At 51.4% G+C, this 22,837-nt stretch overlaps 1 protein-coding gene across 1 annotated transcript in view; it reads left to right on the top strand.

The window, feature by feature from the left end:
* The window catches only part of LOC149453935 (venom factor-like), a 251,889-nt gene that overhangs the window by 61,646 nt on the left and 167,406 nt on the right, over positions 1–22,837 (top strand). The window contains exon 9 of the mRNA XM_089688006.1: positions 21,077–21,197. Coding sequence (XP_089544132.1) covers positions 21,077–21,197 — 121 coding nt within the window. The remainder of the gene's footprint in view (positions 1–21,076; positions 21,198–22,837) is intronic.

Below are 22,837 nucleotides of genomic sequence, written 5' to 3'. Positions count from 1 at the left end.
AGAATTGTTATTGAGGGCCACAGAACCATTACTTAGGGCCACAGAAACGTTACTCAGGGCCACAGAATTGTTACTCAGGGACAGACACAGAATTGTTACTGAGGGACACAGAATTGTTACTGAGGGCCACAGAACCGTTACTTAGGGCCACAGAAACGTTAGTTAGGGCCACAGAATTGTTACTCAGGGACAGACACAGAATTTTTACTGAGAGACACAGAATTGTTACTGAGGACCACAGAACCGTTATTTAGGGCCACAGAAACGTTACTCAGGGACACAGAATTGTTACTGAGGGCAACAGAACCGTTACTTAGGGCCACAGAAACGTTAGTTAGGGCCACAGAATTGTTACTCAGGGACAGACACAGAATTGTTACTGAGGGCCACAGAATTGTTACTGAGGGCCACAGAACCGTTACTTAGGGCCACAGAAACGTTACTCAGGGACACAGAATTGTTACTGAGGGCCACAGAACCGGTACTTAGGGCCACAGAAACGTTAGTTAGGGCCACAGAATTGTTACTCAGGGACAGACACAGAATTTTTACTGAGGGACACAGAATTGTTACTGAGGGCCACAGAACCGTTACTTAGGGCCACAGAAACGTTAGTTAGGGCCACAGAAACGTTACTCAGGGACAGACACAGAATTGTTACTGAGAGACACAGAATTGTTACTGAGGGCCACAGAACCGTTACTTAGGGCCACAGAAACGTTACTCAGGGACACAGAATTGTTACTTAGGGCCAGAGAACCGTTACTTAGGGCCACAGAAACGTTAGTTAGGGCCACAGAATTGTTACTCAGGGACAGACACAGAATTGTTACTGAGGGCCACAGAATTGTTACTGAGGGCCACAGAACCATTACTTAGGGCCACAGAACCGTTACTCAGGGCCACAGAATTGTTACTCAGGGACAGACACAGAATTGTTACTGAGGGACACAGAATTGTTACTGAGGGCCACAGAACCGTTACTTAGGGCCACAGAAACGTTAGTTAGGGCCACAGAATTGTTACTCAGGGACATACACAGAATTTTTACTGAGAGACACAGAATTGTTACTGAGGGCCACAGAACCGTTACTTAGGGCCACAGAAACGTTACTCAGGGACACAGAATTGTTACTGAGGGCCACAAAACCGTTACTTAGGGCCACAGAAACGTTAGTTAGGGACACAGAATTGTTACTCAGGGACAGACACAGAATTGTTACTGAGGGCCACAGAATTGTTACTGAGGGCCACAGAACCATTACTTAGGGCCACAGAAAGGTTACTCAGGGACACAGAATTGTTACTGAGGGCCACAGAACCGTTACTTAGGGCCACAGAAACGTTAGTTAGGGCCACAGAATTGTTACTCAGGGACAGACACAGAATTGTTACTGAGGGCCACAGAATTGTTACTGAGGGACACAGAACCGTTACTTAGGGCCACAGAAACGTTACTCAGGGATACAGAATTGTTACTGAGGGCCACATAACCGTTACTTAGGGCCACAGAAACGTTAGTTAGGGCCACAGAATTGTTACTCAGGGACAGACACAGAATTGTTACTGAGGGACACAGAATTGTTACTGAGGGCCACAGAACCGTTACTTAGGGCCACAGAAACGTTAGTTAGGGCCACAGAATTGTTACTCAGGGACAGACACAGAATTGTTACTGAGGGCCACAGAATTGTTACTGAGGGCCACAGAACCGTTACTTAGGGCCACAGAAAGGTTACTCAGGGACACAGAATTGTTACTGAGGGCCACAGAACCGTTACTTAGGGCCACAGAAACGTTAGTTAGGGCCACAGAATTGTTACTCAGGGACAGACACAGAATTTTTACTGAGAGACACAGAATTGTTACTGAGGGCCACAGAACCGTTACTTAGGGCCACAGAAACGTTACTCAGGGACACAGAATTGTTACTGAGGGCCACAGAACCGTTACTTAGGGCCACAGAAACGTTAGTTAGGGCCACAGAATTGTTACTCAGGGACAGACACAGAATTGTTACTGAGGGACACAGAATTGATACTTAGGGCCACAGAACCGTTACTTAGGGCCACAGAAACGTTACTCAGGGACACAGAATTGTTACTGAGGGCCACAGAACCGTTACTTAGGGCCACAGAAACGTTAGGGCCACAGAATTGTTACTCAGGGACAGACACAGAATTGTTACTGAGGGACACAGAATTGTTACTGAGGGCCACAGAACCGTTACTTAGGGCCACAGAAACGTTAGTTAGGGCCACAGAATTGTTACTCAGGGACAGACACAGGATTGTTACTGAGAGACACAGAATTGTTACTGAGGGCCACAGAATTGTTACTGAGGGCCACAGAACCGTTACTTAGGGCCACAGAAACGTTACTCAGGGACACATAATTGTTACTGAGGGCCACAGAACCGTTACTTAGGGCCACAGAAACGTTAGTTAGGGCCACAGAATTGTTACTCAGGGACAGACACAGAATTGTTACTGAGGGCCACAGAATTGTTACTGAGGGCCACAGAACCGTTACTTAGGGCCACAGAAACGTTACTCAGGGACACAGAATTGTTACTGAGGGCCACAGAACCGTTACTTAGGGCCACAGAAACGTTAGTTAGGGCCACAGAATTGTTACTCAGGGACAGACACAGAATTGTTACTGAGGGACACAGAATTGATATTGAGGGCCACAGAACCGTTACTTAGGGCCACAGAAACGTTACTCAGGGACACAGAATTGTTACTGAGGGCCACAGAACCGTTACTTAGGGCCACAGAAACGTTCGTTAGGGCCACAGAATTGTTACTCAGGGACAGACACAGAATTGTTACTGAGGGACACAGAATTGTTACTGAGGGCCACAGAACCGTTACTTAGGGCCACAGAAACGTTACTCAGGGACACAGAATTGTTACTGAGGGCCACAGAACCGTTACTTAGGGCCACAGAAACGTTAGTTAGGTCCACAGAATTGTTACTCAGGGACAGACACAGAATTGTTACTGAGGGACACAGAATTGTTACTGAGGGCCACAGAACCGTTACTTAGGGCCACAGAAACGTTACTCAGGGACACAGAATTGTTACTGAGGGCCACAGAACCGTTACTTAGGGCCACAGAAACGTTAGTTAGGGCCACAGAATTGTTACTCAGGGACAGACACAGAATTGTTACTGAGGGACACAGAACCGTTACTTAGGGCCACAGAAACGTTACTCAGGGACACAGAATTGTTACTGAGGGCCACAGAACCGTTACTTAGGGCCACAGAAACGTTAGTTAGGGCCACAGAATTGTTACTCAGGGACAGACACAGAATTGTTACTGAGGGACACAGAATTGTTACTGAGGGCCACAGAACCGTTACTTAGGGCCACAGAAACGTTACTCAGGGACACAGAATTGTTACTGAGGGCCACAGAACCGTTAATTAGGGCCACAGAAACGTTAGTTAGGGCCACAGAATTGTTACTCAGGGACAGACACAGAATTGTTACTGAGGGCCACAGAACCGTTACTTAGGGCCACAGAAACGTTACTCAGGGACACAGAATTGTTACTGAGGGCCACAGAACCGTTACTTAGTGCCACAGAAACGTTAGTTAGGGCCACAGAATTGTTACTCAGGGACAGACACAGAATTGTTACTGAGGGACACAGAATTGTTACTGAGGGCCACAGAACCGTTACTTAGGGCCACAGAAACGTTAGTTAGGGCCACAGAATTGTTACTCAGGGACAGACACAGAATTGTTACTGAGGGCCACAGAACCGTTACTTAGGGCCACAGAAACGTTACTCAGGGACACAGAATTGTTACTTAGGGCCACAGAACCGTTACTTAGGGCCACAGAAACGTTAGTTAGGGCCACAGAATTGTTACTCAGGGACAGACACAGAATTGTTACTGAGGGCCACAGAATTGTTACTGAGGGCCACAGAACCATTACTTAGGGCCACAGAAACGTTACTCAGGGCCACAGAATTGTTACTCAGGGACAGACACAGAATTGTTACTGAGGGACACAGAATTGTTACTGAGGGCCACAGAACCGTTACTTAGGGCCACAGAAACGTTAGTTAGGGCCACAGAATTGTTACTCAGGGACAGACACAGATTTTTACTGAGAGACACAGAATTGTTACTGAGGGCCACAGAACCGTTACTTAGGGCCACAGAAACGTTACTCAGGGACACAGAATTGTTACTGAGGGCCACAGAACCGTTACTTAGGGCCACAGAAACGTTAGTTAGGGACACAGAATTGTTACTCAGGGACAGACACAGAATTGTTACTGAGGGCCACAGAATTGTTACTGAGGGCCACAGAACCATTACTTAGGGCCACAGAAAGGTTACTCAGGGACACAGAATTGTTACTGAGGGCCACAGAACCGTTACTTAGGGCCACAGAAACGTTAGTTAGGGCCACAGAATTGTTACTCAGGGACAGACACAGAATTGTTACTGAGGGCCACAGAATTGTTACTGAGGGCCACAGAATTGTTACTGAGGGACACAGAATTGTTACTGAGGGACACAGAACCGTTACTTAGGGCCACAGAAACGTTACTCAGGGACACAGAATTGTTACTGAGGGCCACATAACCGTTACTTAGGGCCACAGAAACGTTAGTTAGGGCCACAGAATTGTTACTCAGGGACAGACACAGAATTGTTACTGAGGGACACAGAATTGTTACTGAGGGCCACAGAACCGTTACTTAGGGCCACAGAAACATTAGTTAGGGCCACAGAATTGTTACTCAGGGACAGACACAGAATTGTTACTGAGAGACACAGAACTGTTACTTAGGGCCACAGAACTGTTACTTAGGGCCACAGAAACGTTACTCAGGGACACAGAATTGTTACTGAGGGCCACAGAACCGTTACTTAGGGCCACAGAAACGTTAGTTAGGGCCACAGAATTGTTACTCAGGGACAGACAAAGAATTGTTACTGAGGGACACAGAATTGTTACTGAGGGACACAGAACCGTTACTTAGGGCCACAGAAACGTTACTCAGGGACACAGAATTGTTACTGAGGGCCACAGAACCGTTACTTAGGGCCACAGAAACGTTAGTTAGGGCCACAGAATTGTTACTCAGGGACAGACACAGAATTGTTACTGAGGGACACAGAATTGTTACTGAGGGCCACAGAACCGTTACTTAGGGCCACAGAAACGTTACTCAGGGACACAGAATTGTTACTGAGGGCCACAGAACCGTTACTTAGGGCCACAGAAACGTTAGTTAGGGCCACAGAATTGTTACTCAGGGACAGACACAGAATTGTTACTGAGGGACACAGAATTGTTACTGAGGGACACAGAACCGTTACTTAGGGCCACAGAAACGTTACTCAGGGACACAGAATTGTTACTGAGGGCCACAGAACCGTTACTTAGGGCCACAGAAACGTTAGTTAGGGCCACAGAATTGTTACTCAGGGACAGACACAGAATTGTTACTGAGAGACACAGAATTGTTACTGAGGGCCACAGAACCGTTACTTAGGGCCACAGAAACGTTACTCAGGGACACAGAATTGTTACTGAGGGCCACATAACCGTTACTTAGGGCCACAGAAACATTAGGGCCACAGAATTGTTACTCAGGGACAGACACAGAATTGTTACTGAGGGACACAGAATTGTTACTGAGGGCCACAGAACCGTTACTTAGGGCCACAGAAACGTTAGTTAGGGCCACAGAATTGTTACTCAGGGACAGACACAGAATTGTTACTGAGGGCCACAGAATTGTTACTGAGGGCCACAGAACCGTTACTTAGGGCCACAGAAACGTTACTCAGGGACACAGAATTGTTACTGAGGGCCACAGAACCGTTACTTAGGGCCACAGAAACGTTAGTTAGGGCCACAGAATTGTTACTCAGGGACAGACACAGAATTGTTACTGAGGGCCACAGAATTGTTACTGAGGGCCACAGAACCGTTACTTAGGGCCACAGAAACGCTACTCAGGGACACAGAATTGTTACTGAGGGCCACAGAACCGTTACTTAGGGCCACAGAAACGTTAGTTAGGGCCACAGAATTGTTACTCAGGGACAGACACAGAATTTTTACTGAGAGACACAGAATTGTTACTGAGGGCCACAGAACCGTTACTTAGGGCCACAGAAACGTTACTCAGGGACACAGAATTGTTACTGAGGGCCACAGAACCGTTACTTAGGGCCACAGAAACGTTAGTTAGGGCCACAGAATTGTTACTCAGGGACAGACACAGAATTGTTCCTGAGGGACACAGAATTGATATTGAGGGCCACAGAACCGTTACTTAGGGCCACAGAAACGTTACTCAGGGACACAGAATTGTTACTGAGGGCCACAGAACCGTTACTTAGGGCCACAGAAACGTTCGTTAGGGCCACAGAATTGTTACTCAGGGACAGACACAGAATTGTTACTGAGGGACACAGAATTGTTACTGAGTGCCACAGAACCGTTACTTAGGGCCACAGAAACGTTACTCAGGGACACAGAATTGTTACTGAGGGCCACAGAACCGTTACTTAGGGCCACAGAAACGTTAGTTAGGGCCACAGAATTGTTACTCAGGGACAGACACAGAATTGTTACTGAGGGACACAGAATTGTTACTGAGGGCCACAGAACCGTTACTTAGGGCCACAGAAACGTTACTCAGGGACACAGAATTGTTACTGAGGGCCACAGAACCGTTACTTAGGGCCACAGAAACATTAGTTAGGGCCACAGAATTGTTACTCAGGGACAGACACAGAATTGTTACTGAGGGACACAGAACCGTTACTTAGGGCCACAGAAACGTTACTCAGGGACACAGAATTGTTACTGAGGGCCACAGAACCGTTACTTAGGGCCACAGAAACGTTAGTTAGGGCCACATAATTGTTACTCAGAGACAGACACAGAATTGTTACTGAGGGACACAGAATTGTTACTGAGGGCCACAGAACCGTTACTTAGGGCCACAGAAACGTTACTCAGGGACACAGAATTGTTACTGAGGGCCACAGAACCATTAATTAGGGCCACAGAAACATTAGTTAGGGCCACAGAATTGTTACTCAGGGACAGACACAGAATTGTTACTGAGGGCCACAGAACCGTTACTTAGGGCCACAGAAACGTTACTCAGGGACACAGAATTGTTACTGAGGGCCACAGAACCGTTACTTAGGGCCACAGAAACGTTAGTTAGGGCCACAGAATTGTTACTCAGGGACAGACACAGAATTGTTACTGAGGGACACAGAATTGTTACTGAGGGCCACAGAACCGTTACTTAGGGCCACAGAAACGTTACTCAGGAACACAGAATTGTTACTGAGGGCCACAGAACCGTTACTTAGGGCCACAGAAACGTTAGTTAGGGCCACAGAATTGTTACTCAGAGACAGACACAGAATTGTTACTGAGGGACACAGAATTGTTACTGAGGGCCACAGAACCGTTACTTAGGGCCACAGAAACGTTACTCAGGGACACAGAATTGTTACTGAGGGCCACAGAAACGTTAGTTAGGGCCACAGAATTGTTACTCAGGGACAGACACAGAATTTTTACTGAGGGCCACAGAACCGCTATTTAGGGCCACAGAAACGTTACTCAGGGACACAGAATTGTTACTGAGGGCCACAGAACCGTTACTTAGGGCCACAGAAACGTTAGTTAGGGCCACAGAATTGTTACTCAGGGACAGACACAGAATTGTTACTGAGGGACACAGAATTGTTACTGAGGGCCACAGAACAGTTACTTAGGGCCACAGAAACGTTACTCAGGGACACAGAATTGTTACTGAGGGCCACAGAACCGTTACTTAGGGCCACAGAAACGTTAGTTAGGGCCACAGAATTGTTACTCAGGGACAGACACAGAATTGTTACTGAGGGACACAGAATTGTTACTGAGGGCCACAGAACCGTTACTCAGGGCCACAGAACCGTTACTTAGGGCCACAGAACCGTTACTTAGGGCCACAGAACCGTTACTTAGTGCCACAGAAATGTTACTTAGGGCCACAGAATTGTTACTCAGGGACAGACACAGAATTGTTACTGAGGGACACAGAATTGTTACTGAGGGCCACAGAACCGTTACTTAGGGCCACAGAAACGTTACTCAGGGACACAGAATTGTTACTGAGGGCCACAGAACCGTTACTTAGGGCCACAGAAACGTTAGTTAGGGCCACAGAATTGTTACTCAGGGACAGACACAGAATTGTTACTGAGGGACACAGAATTGTTACTGAGGGCCACAGAACCGTTACTTAGGGCCACAGAACCGTTACTCGGACACAGAATTGTTACTGAGGGACACAGAATTGTTACTCAGGGCCACAGAATTGTTACTCAGGGACAGACACAGAATTGTTACTCAGGGACACAGAATTGTTACTGAGGGACACAGAATTGTTACTGAGGGCCACAGAACCGTTACTTAGGGCCACAGAAACGTTACTCAGGGACACAGAATTGTTACTGAGGGCCACAGAACCGTTTGTTAGGGCCACAGAAACGTTACTCAGGGACACAGAATTGTTACTGAGGGCCACAGAAACGTTAGTTAGGGCCACAGAATTGTTACTCAGGGACAGACACAGAATTTTTACTGAGGGCCACAGAACCGCTATTTAGGGCCACAGAAACGTTACTCAGGGACACAGAATTGTTACTGAGGGCCACAGAACCGTTACTTAGGGCCACAGAAACGTTAGTTAGGGCCACAGAATTGTTACTCAGGGACAGACACAGAATTGTTACTGAGGGACACAGAATTGTTACTGAGGGCCACAGAACAGTTACTTAGGGCCACAGAAACGTTACTCAGGGACACAGAATTGTTACTGAGGGCCACAGAACCGTTACTTAGGGCCACAGAAACGTTAGTTAGGGCCACAGAATTGTTACTCAGGGACAGACACAGAATTGTTACTGAGGGACACAGAATTGTTACTGAGGGCCACAGAACCGTTACTTAGGGCCACAGAAACATTACTCAGGGCCACAAAACCGTTACTTAGGGCCACAGAACCGTTACTTAGGGCCACAGAACCGTTACTTAGTGCCACAGAAACGTTACTTAGGGCCACAGAATTGTTACTCAGGGACAGACACAGAATTGTTACTGAGGGACACAGAATTGTTACTGAGGGCCACAGAACCGTTACTTAGGGCCACAGAAACGTTACTCAGGGACACAGAATTGTTACTGAGGGCCACAGAACCGTTACTTAGGGCCACAGAAACGTTAGTTAGGGCCACAGAATTGTTACTCAGGGACAGACACAGAATTGTTACTGAGGGACACAGAATTGTTACTGAGGGCCACAGAACCGTTACTTAGGGACACAGAATTGTTACTGAGGGACACAGAATTGTTACTGAGGGACACAGAATTGTTACTCAGGGCCACAGAATTGTTACTCAGGGACAGACACAGAATTGTTACTCAGGGACACAGAATTGTTACTCAGGGACACAGAATCGTTGAATTAAAGAGTATGTCAGACAACATGCAGAGGAGTGGCAGAGGAGGCAATGTTTTAGGAGCAAGCAGACGTGGCAGCAGAGGAAGGGGTCGAGGCAGCACTAGTCGCAGCCAGAGGCCAGTGCTCCCGGTGTCATCCAGCGGTCGTGTCTCCACCGACAACCCTGCCGTCATCGATTGGTTGGCTCGGTCGTCTTCCTCTTCCCAGGTCACCTCTGACACCTACAGCCAATGGTCGGTGTGTACGTCAGACACAACCGTTAGTTGGCATGGCCCGGGAGCAAGCCCACTGAAATCACGTGTCCTCTACCTGCCCCTGTCCTTTGGTGTTCCCTCACCAAGCGAAGTATCGCATGCTGTGGGCTCAGCCCCACTGTACAGTGAGGAAGAGCTAACAGAGGGCGGTCAGGAACGGGAGGAGACATCCGCCTCTTCAGCAGCCAGGCGAAGAAGTACTGGCGAGGAGAGTGGCTCGGTAGCCGGTCTAGAGACAGGTCTGTCTCCTGACCCACACGCAGCCGAGGGGGCTAGTAGTGAGGCGGAGACCCTACTTGATGATGAGGAGGTTGATCGCACTTGGCAGCCTCGTTGTCATCAGGCAATTTCTACCGCATCATCAGGAGAAGAGGGTGCCAGCTTGGCAGCGAGCGAAACAGTCAGTGGGTTGCCCAGGATTCAGCAGGGTCGCAGCAGTGTCAGTGGAGCCAAACGGCCACGGAGTAGAGCACCAGCTCCACTGCAGCCTACCACCACGGCCAGTAGTGGTGCCGGTGTGCACGGAGGAAGTAGCAGTCAGCCAGTGAGGAGTAGCGGGGGCAAAGTTTCCTACTCGGCGGTGTGGCAATTTTTCGTCAAGCCGCCCGAGGAAGTAAACGTAGCCGTATGTCGACTATGTGGCCAGAAAGTCAAGCGTGGCCAGGGGGCCCATGTTGGGACTACAGCGTTGCGTCAGCATATGCAGCGTCGCCATTTGGTGGCCTGGGAAAACCGTGATAAAGATACGGCGGTTCTGCCTGACCCAGCCCCCGCTCCATCACCCGCTCCGTTACTTGCTCCATCACCCGACGTCAATCGCCCTCTATCAGCCAGTCAAGGCTCCAACACCTCTGCTGAGGGGAGTTGTCGCTCGTTGGCATCTTCCGCTCGTTCAGATGCTCCTTCTCCTGCTACTCCTCTTCACGGATTCCGTCAGCAGTCTTTCTTGGAATCCGTTTCCAAGAGACAACAGTTTGCGAACACGCACCCGACGGTGCAAAAGCTGAACGTCCTCCTGTCCAAGTTGCTGGTGCTGCAGTCCCTCCCTTTCCAACTGGTGGACTCAGCACCTTTCCGAGAAATGATGGCTTGTGCCGCGCCGCGGTGGAGAGTGCCAAGCCGTCATTTCTTCGCCAAAAAGGCAGTGCCAGCCCTGCATTCACATGTAGAAGAGATGGTGGGCCAGTCTTTGAGCATGTCGGTCTCTGCCAAAGTGCACGGCAGCGCCGACCTGTGGAGCTGTAACTACGGTCAGGGACAGTACATGTCATTTACGGCCCACTGGGTGAACGTGGTGCCGGCACAGCCGCACCAGCAACTTGGACAGGTCACAACGCTTTTGCCTCCACGTTTGCACGTCCTTGGTCCAGCAAACATGTCCGCCTCTACCACCTCTTCTTGCCGCCGTGTCCTCAGCCGCCACCCCCGTGCCAAGTCCCATTACCCGACCGGCATATCACATGTGCAGGGCGCAACGGTGTCACGCTGTGCTGCACCTGGTATGCCTTGGCGAACGTAGTCACACAGGGGAGGAACTTCTGAGTGTAATGAACAGAGAAATCGACAGATGGCTGTCTCCGCGCAAACTGAAAATCGGAACCATGTTGACCGACAACGGAAAGAACATGGTGTCTGCTCTGCATCAAGGAAGGTTGTGCCATGCGCCATGCATGGCTCACGTGTTCAATCTGGTTGTCAAGCGGTTCCTAAAATCCACCATCCCACTGCAAGACATCCTTAAAATGTCACGTAAACTTTGCATGCATTTCAGCCATTCCTACAGCGCAAAGCACACCCTCCTTGAGCTGCAGCGGCAGAACGGAATTCCACAGCATCGCCTGATCTGCGACGTTGCAACAAGGTGGAATTCAACCCTACACATGTTAGACCGCCTTTACGAGCAGTGAAAGGCCATCACCGATTTCCTGATGTTACAAGCGGATAAAGGTACTCCCCTGTGTAACTTCGATGTCAGCCATTGGCAGCTCATGCGTGACACCTGCCGCTTGCTCAGGCCCTTTGAGGAGGCCACGCTATTCGTGAGTCGGCAGGACTATGGGATGAACGACGTCATTCCTCTGTTGCACGTCCTGGAACAAATGCTGTTAACAATGGCTGGTCAGGTTGCGGTAGACGTGGCGCACAGATCTCAACGCCACATGACCCCTGTGGGGGCAGGACAGGAAGAAGAGGAGGAGGTAGAGGAGGACATTTGTGCTCAGGAATTATTGAGTGAAATGGGTGTTTTTTCCACTCAGCGGACAGGAGTGGAGGAGCAGGAGCATCTGGTAGAGGAGGAGGAAGAGGAGACAGAGGACCCAGACGCACCGTGGCAGTATGCTGTGGAGATGGAGGCAGGGAGTCCCTCGCATTGCTTGGCACAAATGGCCCATAGCATGCTCGGTTGCTTGCGTAGCGACAGCCGAATAATAACCATCAGACAGAGGGATGACTTTTGGCTGTCCACCTTGTTGGACCCTCGCTACCAATCCAAAATGGTGGCCTTTTTCACACCTGCTGAGAGGGAGGCCAAAATTACATACTATAAAAACCACCTATGTAGTCAGTTGGTCTCTGCCTTTCTGCGCCAACGTCCATCCTCAGACACTGTGGGCCCTGTGCGCTCGCGTTCCGCTGCCATGGCAGCAGGGGAGGGGTGGGGTGGTAGGAGCAGTGGCAGCTCCACCAGCAGTGGCTGCCTCAGTCTGCAGTCGATGATGAGTAGCTTTCTTCACCAGCGCAGTGAGGAAACTACTAACCAGCCGCAGCAGCAGCAGCATCAGGTGGACCTGGAGCAGGAGCTCAAACAACAGGCTTGGGCCTACTTGGACAGCACCCTGCCAACCGAGGTAGACAATCCCCTTGACTACTGGGCAACGAAACTTGACCTTTGGCCCCAACTAGCTGAATTTGCCCTTGAAAGGCTGTCATGCCCGGCCAGTAGCGTGGCATCGGAGCGCGTGTTTAGTGCGGCAGGAGGTATTGTAACTCCGCGGAGGACACGACTGTCCACCCAAAGTGTGGAGAGACTCACGTTTGTGAAAATGAATCAGGCGTGGATTAGTCTGGATTTCAAACCACCAGTTCCTGACACAACTGACTAAATCCGCCATGAATCATGCCCCAAACATGTGTCACTTTCAGGTCTCCGCACACTGCTGCTGGGTTCCATTTTGTCATAGGGTGCTGGCAGATTACGGGCCTCCCATAGCTGCTGCCAGGCCCCTAATCTGCCATGGGCCCCTGTACCGCCTCCTCACGCTGCTGCAAGGTCCACAGTGTCTCATGGGTCCCTGTACCGCCTCCCATTGCTGCTGCCAGGCCCCTAATCTGCCATGGGCCCCCGTACCGCCTCCTCATGCTGCTGCCAGGTCCACAGTGTGTCATGCCATGTGCCACTTTCAGGTCTCCTCACACTGCTGGTGTGTTTCATTTTGTCATAGGATGCTGGCAGATTACGTGCCTCACATTGCTGTGGCCAGGCCCCTAATCTGCCATGGGCCCCTGTACCGCCTCCTCACGCTGCTGCCAGGTCCACAGTGTCTCATGGGTCCCTGTACCGCCTCCCATTGCTGCTGTCTCCAACGCCACACTCTGCCATGTGCCACTATCAGGTCTCCTCACACTGCTGCTGTGTTCCATTTTGTCATAGGATGCTGGCAGATTACGGGCCTCACATTGCTGCGGCCAGGCCCCTAATCTGCCATGGGCCCCTGTACCGCCTCCTCACGCTGCTGCAAGGTCCACAGTGTGTCATGCCATGTGCCACTTTCAGGTCTCCTCACACTGCTGGTGTGTTTCATTTTGTCATAGGTTGCTGGCAGATTACAGGCCTCCCATAGGTGCTGCCAGGCCCCAAATCTGCCATGGGCCCCCGTACCGCCTGGTCACGCTGCTGCTGGGTCCACAGTGTGTCATGGGTCCCTGTACCGCCTCCCATTGCTCCCACTCTGCCATGTGCCACTTTCAGGTCTCCTCACACTCCTGCTGGTTTCCATTTTGTCATAGGTTGCTGGCAGATTACAGGCCTCCCATAGGTGCTGCCAGGCCCCAAATCTGCCATGGGCCCCTGTACTGCCTGGTCACGCTGCTGCTGGGTCCACAGTGTGTCATGGGTCCCTGTACCGCCTCCCATTGCTCCCACTCTGCCATGTGCCACTTTCAGGTCTCCTCACACTCCTGCTGGTTTCCATTTTGTCATAGGTTGCTGGCAGATTACAGGCCTCCCATAGGTGCTGCCAGGCCCCAAATCTGCCATGGGCCCCCGTACCGCCTGGTCACGCTGCTGCTGGGTCCACAGTGTGTCATGGGTCCCTGTACTGCCTCCCATTGCTCCCACTCTGCCATGTGCCACTTTCAGGTCTCCTCACACTCCTGCTGGTTTCCATTTTGTCATAGGTTGCTGGCAGATTACAGGCCTCCCATAGGTGCTGCCAGGCCCCAAATCTGCCATGGGCCCCCGTACTGCCTGGTCACGCTGCTGCTGGGTCCACAGTGTGTCATGGGTCTCTGTACCGCCTCCCATTGCTCCCACTCTGCCATGTGCCACTTTCAGGTCTCCTCACACTCCTGCTGGTTTCCATTTTGTCATAGGTTGCTGGCAGATTACAGGCCTCCCATAGGTGCTGCCAGGTCCCAAATCTGCCATGGGCCCCCGTACCGCCTGGTCACGCTGCTGCTGGGTCCACAGTGTGTCATGGGTCCCTGTACCGCCTCCCATTGCTCCCACTCTGCCATGTGCCACTTTCAGGTCTCCTCACACTCCTGCTGGTTTCCATTTTGTCATAGGTTGCTGGCAGATTACAGGCCTCCCATAGGTGCTGCCAGGCCCCAAATCTGCCATGGGCCCCCGTACCGCCTGGTCACGCTGCTGCTGGGTCCACAGTGTGTCATGGGTCCCTGTACCGCCTCCCATTGCTCCCACTCTGCCATGTGCCACTTTCAGGTCTCCTCACACTCCTTCTGGTTTCCATTTTGTCATAGGTTGCTGGCAGATTACAGGCCTCCCATAGGTGCTGCCAGGCCCCAAATCTGCCATGGGCCCCCGTACCGCCTGGTCACGCTGCTGCTGGGTCCACAGTGTGTCATGGGTCCCTGTACCGCCTCCCATTGCTCCCACTCTGCCATGTGCCACTTTCAGGTCTCCTCACACTCCTGCTGGTTTCCATTTTGTCATAGGTTGCTGGCAGATTACAGGCCTCCCATAGGTGCTGCCAGGCCCCAAATCTGCCATGGGCCCCCGTACCGCCTGGTCACGCTGCTGCTGGGTCCACAGTGTGTCATGGGTCCCTGTACCGCCTCCCATTGCTCCCACTCTGCCATGTGCCACTTTCAGGTCTCCTCACACTCCTGCTGGTTTCCATGTGGTCATAGGTTGCTGGCAGATTACAGGCCTCCCATAGGTGCTGCCAGGCCCCAAATCTGCCATGGGCCCCCGTACCGCCTGGTCACGCTGCTGCTGGATCCACAGTGTGTCATGGGTCCCTGTACCGCCTCCCATTGCTCCCACTCTGCCATGTGCCACTTTCAGGTCTCCTCACACTCCTGCTGGTTTCCATTTTGTCATAGGTTGCTGGCAGATTACAGGCCTCCCATAGGTGCTGCCAGGCCCCAAATCTGCCATGGGCCCCCGTACCGCCTGGTCACGCTGCTGCTGGGTCCACAGTGTGTCATGGGTCCCTGTACCGCCTCCCATTGCTCCCACTCTGCCATGTGCCACTTTCAGGTCTCCTCACACTCCTGCTGGTTTCCATTTTGTCATAGGTTGCTGGCAGATTACAGGCCTCCCATAGGTGCTGCCAGGCCCCAAATCTGCCATGGGCCCCCGTACCGCCTGGTCACGCTGCTGCTGGGTCCACAGTGTGTCATGGGTCCCTGTACCGCCTCCCATTGCTCCCACTCTGCCATGTGCCACTTTCAGGTCTCCTCACACTCCTGCTGGTTTCCATTTTGTCATAGGTTGCTGGCAGATTACAGGCCTCCCATAGGTGCTGCCAGGCCCCAAATCTGCCATGGGCCCCCGTACCGCCTGGTCACGCTGCTGCTGGGTCCACAGTGTGTCATGGGTCCCTGTACCGCCTCCCATTGCTCCCACTCTGCCATGTGCCACTTTCAGGTCTCCTCACACTCCTGCTGGTTTCCATGTGGTCATAGGTTGCTGGCAGATTACAGGCCTCCCATAGGTGCTGCCAGGCCCCAAATCTGCCATGGGCCCCCGTACCGCCTGGTCACGCTGCTGCTGGATCCACAGTGTGTCATGGGTCCCTGTACCGCCTCCCATTGCTCCCACTCTGCCATGTGCCACTTTCAGGTCTCCTCACACTCCTGCTGGTTTCCATTTTGTCATAGGTTGCTGGCAGATTACAGGCCTCCCATAGGTGCTGCCAGGCCCCAAATCTGCCATGGGCCCCCGTACCGCCTGGTCACGCTGCTGCTGGGTCCACAGTGTGTCATGGGTCCCTGTACCGCCTCCCATTGCTCCCACTCTGCCATGTGCCACTTTCAGGTCTCCTCACACTCCTGCTGGTTTCCATTTTGTCATAGGTTGCTGGCAGATTACAGGCCTCCCATAGGTGCTGCCAGGCCCCAAATCTGCCATGGGCCCCCGTACCGCCTGGTCACGCTGCTGCTGGGTCCACAGTGTGTCATGGGTCCCTGTACCGCCTCCCATTGCTCCCACTCTGCCATGTGCCACTTTCAGGTCTCCTCACACTCCTGCTGGTTTCCATTTTGTCATAGGTTGCTGGCAGATTACAGGCCTCCCATAGGTGCTGCCAGGCCCCAAATCTGCCATGGGCCCCCGTACCGCCTGGTCACGCTGCTGCTGGGTCCACAGTGTGTCATGGGTCCCTGTACCGCCTCCCATTGCTCCCACTCTGCCATGTGCCACTTTCAGGTCTCCTCACACTCCTGCTGGTTTCCATTTTGTCATAGGTTGCTGGCAGATTACAGGCCTCCCATAGGTGCTGCCAGGCCCCAAATCTGCCATGGGCCCCCGTACCGCCTGGTCACGCTGCTGCTGGGTCCACAGTGTGTCATGGGTCCCTGTACCGCCTCCCATTGCTCCCACTCTGCCATGTGCCACTTTCAGGTCTCCTCACACTCCTGCTGGTTTCCATGTGGTCATAGGTTGCTGGCAGATTACAGGCCTCCCATAGGTGCTGCCAGGCCCCAAATCTGCCATGGGCCCCCGTACCGCCTGGTCACGCTGCTGCTGGATCCACAGTGTGTCATGGGTCCCTGTACCGCCTCCCATTGCTCCCACTCTGCCATGTGCCACTTTCAGGTCTCCTCACACTCCTGCTGGTTTCCATTTTGTCATAGGTTGCTGGCAGATTACAGGCCTCCCATAGGTGCTGCCAGGCCCCAAATCTGCCATGGGCCCCCGTACCGCCTGGTCACGCTGCTGCTGGGTCCACAGTGTGTCATGGGTCCCTGTACCGCCTCCCATTGCTCCCACTCTGCCATGTGCCACTTTCAGGTCTCCTCACACTCCTGCTGGTTTCCATTTTGTCATAGGTTGCTGGCAGATTACAGGCCTCCCATAGGTGCTGCCAGGCCCCAAATCTGCCATGGGCCCCCGTACCGCCTGGTCACGCTGCTGCTGGGTCCACAGTGTGTCATGGGTCCCTGTACCGCCTCCCATTGCTCCCACTCTGCCATGTGCCACTTTCAGGTCTCCTCACACTCCTGCTGGTTTCCATTTTGTCATAGGTTGCTGGCAGATTACAGGCCTCCCATAGGTGCTGCCAGGCCCCAAATCTGCCATGGGCCCCCGTACCGCCTGGTCACGCTGCTGCTGGGTCCACAGTGTGTCATGGGTCCCTGTACCGCCTCCCATTGCTCCCACTCTGCCATGTGCCACTTTCAGGTCTCCTCACACTCCTGCTGGTTTCCATTTTGTCATAGGTTGCTGGCAGATTACAGGCCTCCCATAGGTGCTGCCAGGCCCCAAATCTGCCATGGGCCCCCGTACCGCCTGGTCACGCTGCTGCTGGGTCCACAGTGTGTCATGGGTCCCTGTACCGCCTCCCATTGCTCCCACTCTGCCATGTGCCTCTTTCAGGTCTCCTCACACTCCTGCTGGTTTCCATGTGGTCATAGGTTGCTGGCAGATTACAGGCCTCCCATAGGTGCTGCCAGGCCCCAAATCTGCCATGGGCCCCCGTACCGCCTGGTCACGCTGCTGCTGGGTCCACAGTGTGTCATGGGTCCCTGTACCGCCTCCCATTGCTCCCACTCTGCCATGTGCCACTTTCAGGTCTCCTCACACTCCTGCTGGTTTCCATTTTGTCATAGGTTGCTGGCAGATTACAGGCCTCCCATAGGTGCTGCCAGGCCCCAAATCTGCCATGGGCCCCCGTACCGCCTGGTCACGCTGCTGCTGGGTCCACAGTGTGTCATGGGTCCCTGTACCGCCTCCCATTGCTCCCACTCTGCCATGTGCCACTTTCAGGTCTCCTCACACTCCTTCTGGTTTCCATTTTGTCATAGGTTGCTGGCAGATTACAGGCCTCCCATAGGTGCTGCCAGGCCCCAAATCTGCCATGGGCCCCCGTACCGCCTGGTCACGCTGCTGCTGGGTCCACAGTGTGTCATGGGTCCCTGTACCGCCTCCCATTGCTCCCACTCTGCCATGTGCCACTTTCAGGTCTCCTCACACTCCTTCTGGTTTCCATTTTGTCATAGGTTGCTGGCAGATTACAGGCCTCCCATAGGTGCTGCCAGGCCCCAAATCTGCCATGGGCCCCCGTACTGCCTGGTCACGCTGCTGCTGGGTCCACAGTGTGTCATGGGTCCCTGTACCGCCTCCCATTGCTCCCACTCTGCCATGTGCCACTTTCAGGTCTCCTCACACTCCTGCTGGTTTCCATTTTGTCATAGGTTGCTGGCAGATTACAGGCCTCCCATAGGTGCTGCCAGGCCCCAAATCTGCATTGGGCCCCCGTACCGCCTGGTCACGCTGCTGCTGGGTCCACAGTGTGTCATGGGTCCCTGTACCGCCTCCCATTGCTCCCACTCTGCCATGTGCCACTTTAAGGTCTCCTCACACTCCTGCTGGTTTCCATTTTGTCATAGGTTGCTGGCAGATTACAGGCCTCCCATAGGTGCTGCCAGGCCCCAAATCTGCCATGGGCCCCCGTACCGCCTGGTCACGCTGCTGCTGGGTCCACAGTGTGTCATGGGTCCCTGTACCGCCTCCCATTGCTCCCACTCTGCCATGTGCCACTTTCAGGTCTCCTCACACTCCTGCTGGTTTCCATTTTGTCATAGGTTGCTGGCAGATTACAGGCCTCCCATAGGTGCTGCCAGGCCCCAAATCTGCCATGGGCCCCCGTACCGCCTGGTCACGCTGCTGCTGGGTCCACAGTGTGTCATGGGTCCCTGTACCGCCTCCCATTGCTCCCACTCTGCCATGTGCCTCTTTCAGGTCTCCTCACACTCCTGCTGGTTTCCATGTGGTCATAGGTTGCTGGCAGATTACAGGCCTCCCATAGGTGCTGCCAGGCCCCAAATCTGCCATGGGCCCCCGTACCGCCTGGTCACGCTGCTGCTGGATCCACAGTGTGTCATGGGTCCCTGTACCGCCTCCCATTGCTCCCACTCTGCCATGTGCCACTTTCAGGTCTCCTCACACTCCTGCTGGTTTCCATTTTGTCATAGGTTGCTGGCAGATTACAGGCCTCCCATAGGTGCTGCCAGGCCCCAAATCTGCCATGGGCCCCTGTACCGCCTGGTCACGCTGCTGCTGGGTCCACAGTGTGTCATGGGTCCCTGTACCGCCTCCCATTGCTCCCACTCTGCCATGTGCCACTTTCAGGTCTCCTCACACTCCTGCTGGTTTCCATTTTGTCATAGGTTGCTGGCAGATTACAGGCCTCCCATAGGTGCTGCCAGGCCCCAAATCTGCCATGGGCCCTCGTACCGCCTGGTCACGCTGCTGCTGGGTCCACAGTGTGTCATGGGTCCCTGTACCGCCTCCCATTGCTCCCACTCTGCCATGTGCCACTTTCAGGTCTCCTCACACTCCTGCTGGTTTCCATTTTGTCATAGGGTGCTGTATGGCCTCCCATTGCTGCTGCCTCCACCGCCACACTGTGGCTCCAAACACTGGTTTTGGCCCCGTGACTGGCCAAATGAGTGAAGTGTGCGGTGATTCTAAGATCGACGGCACTCATCTGCATGTCATACTGACTGACAGTATTATTTCTCTTCCCCAGCAGACTCCAAGGGCATTTAAATTAAAGGTACAGTGTTCTGCACTAATATAAAGTCTCTCTGAAGCCTAGAAACACCCTTTTTTAAGTTAAATTCACAGCGAATATATTCGACTCAAATCAAATTTTTTCCACGAATTCGCCGAATCAGTCGAATCGAATTTTTGAATACTTCGCTCATCTCTAGTTACTTACTTACTGCTAATGAAAGAGTACAGCTCCACGCACAGAACAATCCTCCAAGTTTTCAGGGGGAATCTGGCCAGGTAGACCCTAGAGCAGGATCCAAATATGGGGCAGCACTGTCTGAGAACCAAAAATATCCACCGACAGACATTTGTTAAAATGAATGGTCATTTTCTTGTTCTATATTTTAATTTAGAAATATTGGCAGATTACAATTTGAATTACGCAACATAATGAATATTGTACAGTTGCATGCTGCCCTTTTCGTACGTTGATTTATGATAGAGATGTACAGATTGGTGACATACCTGTTTATACCTGCATAACATTTTAACAATTGGATATTAGAATAGAGGGGTAGAGGATGGCTTGGGTTTAGGTGGGAGTGGGTGGACAAGGATGAGGGGTTCAAAATGATACCCAAACACTGGTGCGGGTAATTTAATGTCATGATATGGGGCACAATCAGGGCTCCAGAAGTGATGAGTCAAATCCTGGTAGGAGATATTTATCTATCCATGGTTGCCAGGCCTTTGCATGCTTAGGGATTCAGACCTGGAGTGTGGTTTACATTTTTTTGTGTATGGTGGCCTAGACAATTCTGTTTTTAGTTTCAGTAAGGTAGGTGATTTTAACTTTTGAAAGTCTTCAATTCCATTATATACAGAGCAGTGGAGATGGCAGCTTGATGGTTTAGCCCTCATAGGTCCAAGATTGGTTGTCACCTCAACAAAAGAGAATATTTCTCCTTAACTTCCCATTTTTGAAGTTTTCATCCTGGAAATTTGCCCTGGCTGCATGATATATGAATGAGAGAACCTGTATATTTAAAAAAATATATATTTATCAGCTTTCTTTTCCTTTGTCATTAACATGGATTTCCTCAAAACTTTATCTAGATAGATGATGGAAAGGGCAGAGCTACCTTGCTGAGAGCAGACCTTCTGAGGAGCGTCGATAAACCAGAGGACATTTTAGAGTACAGAGTGCACGTGTCAGCCACCGTCATCACTGAAGCAGGTTAGACAAATGAAAGTTAAAGCTTATCTAAACCAAACAATGACTGTAGTAGGTAGCTCATCCTTATGTATTAGAAGATATTTGAAATCAAGGTCCATATTGTAATATTAGGTCATTATCGAACGTAACGCAAAAGTGGAAATAACTTTATACTGACTTACAGTTGTGACCAAAATTATTCAACCCCCAATGCTGTAAAGGGGTTTAGGGACTATAGTGTACATTTGGAATTGTATTCAGAATCAAATCCTACAAGGACGTTGTAACTACCCAAATGCAACTAAAATGACATCAATTGTTTATGTAATACAGTAGTAAATGGTTCTTATGTGGTTTCTTCATTGCCACAATTATTCAACCCCTTAAAGACTACCACTCTGAAGAACAGAGGTTCATACAGGTGCTTTCCATCAGGTATTGAAAACACCTGTGGATGTCACCGAGCAGCAATCAAGCATAATAAGCACCAATTAGGCAGCTTTAAAATGACTGTGATACTCAGCTCCTTCTAGACATTTACTGGTGTGGTTACAAACATGGTGAAGGCAAGAGAATGGTCCAGGAAGACAAGAGAAGAGGTGATTTCTCTTCACAGGAAGGGCAATGGCTATAAGAAGATTGCAAAGATGTTAAACATACCAAGAGACACCTTAGGAAGCATCATTCGCAAATTCAAGGCAAAGGGCACTGTTGAAACGCTACCTGGTCGTGGCAGAAAGAAGATGCTGACTTCGACTGCTGTGCGCTACCTGAAGCGTAGAGTGGAGAGAAGTCCCCGTGTGACTGCTGAGGAACTGAGAAAAGATTTGTCAGATGTGGGTACAGAAGTTTCAGCCCAGACAATAAGACGCACACTGCGTAATGAAGGCCTCCGTGCCAGAACTCCCAGGCGTACCCCCTTGCTGTCTCCAAAGAATAAGAAGAGTCGACTGCAGTATGCCAAAAGCCATGTGGACAAACCACAAAAGTTGTGGGATAGTGTTCTGTGGACTGATGAAACAAAATTAGAACTGTTTGGGCCCATGGATCAACGCTATGTTTGGAGGAGGAAGAACAAGGCCTATGATGAAAAGAACACCTTGCCTACTGTGAAGCATGGTGGAGGGTCAATCATGCTTTGGGGCTGTTTTGCTTCTGCAGGTACAGGGAAGCTTCAGCGTGTGCAAGGTACCATGAATTCTCTTCAGTACCAGGAGATATTGGATGGAAACGTGATGCAGTCCGTCACACACCTGAGGCTTGGGAGACGTTGGACCTTTCAACAGGACAATGATCCCAAGCATACCTCCAAGTCCACTAGAGCATGGTTGCAGAGGAAAGGCTGGAACATTTTGGAGTGGCCATCGCAGTCACCAGACTTAAATCCGATTGAGAACCTCTGGTGGGACTTAAAGAAAGCAGTTGCAGTGCGCAAGCCTAAGAATGTGACTGAACTGGAGGCCTTTGCCCATGAAGAATGGGCGAAGATACCCGTAGATCGCTGCAAGACACTTGTGTCAAGCTATGCTTCACGTTTAAAAGCTGTTATAACTGTAAAAGGATGCTGTACTAAGTACTAAGATTGAATGTCACTTGGGGGTTGAATAAAACTGATAATGCTGTGAGCACAGAAAAGACATTTGTGGTTATTTCATTATAAC

Source organism: Staurois parvus, unplaced genomic scaffold (assembly GCF_062004578.1).
Source record: "Staurois parvus isolate SC_StPar_1 unplaced genomic scaffold, SC_StPar_1.0 ptg000444l, whole genome shotgun sequence".
Taxonomy (NCBI): Eukaryota; Metazoa; Chordata; class Amphibia; order Anura; family Ranidae; genus Staurois; species Staurois parvus.
Note: the sequence above shows the minus strand (reverse complement) of the source record. Positions and strands in the feature narration are given on the sequence as shown.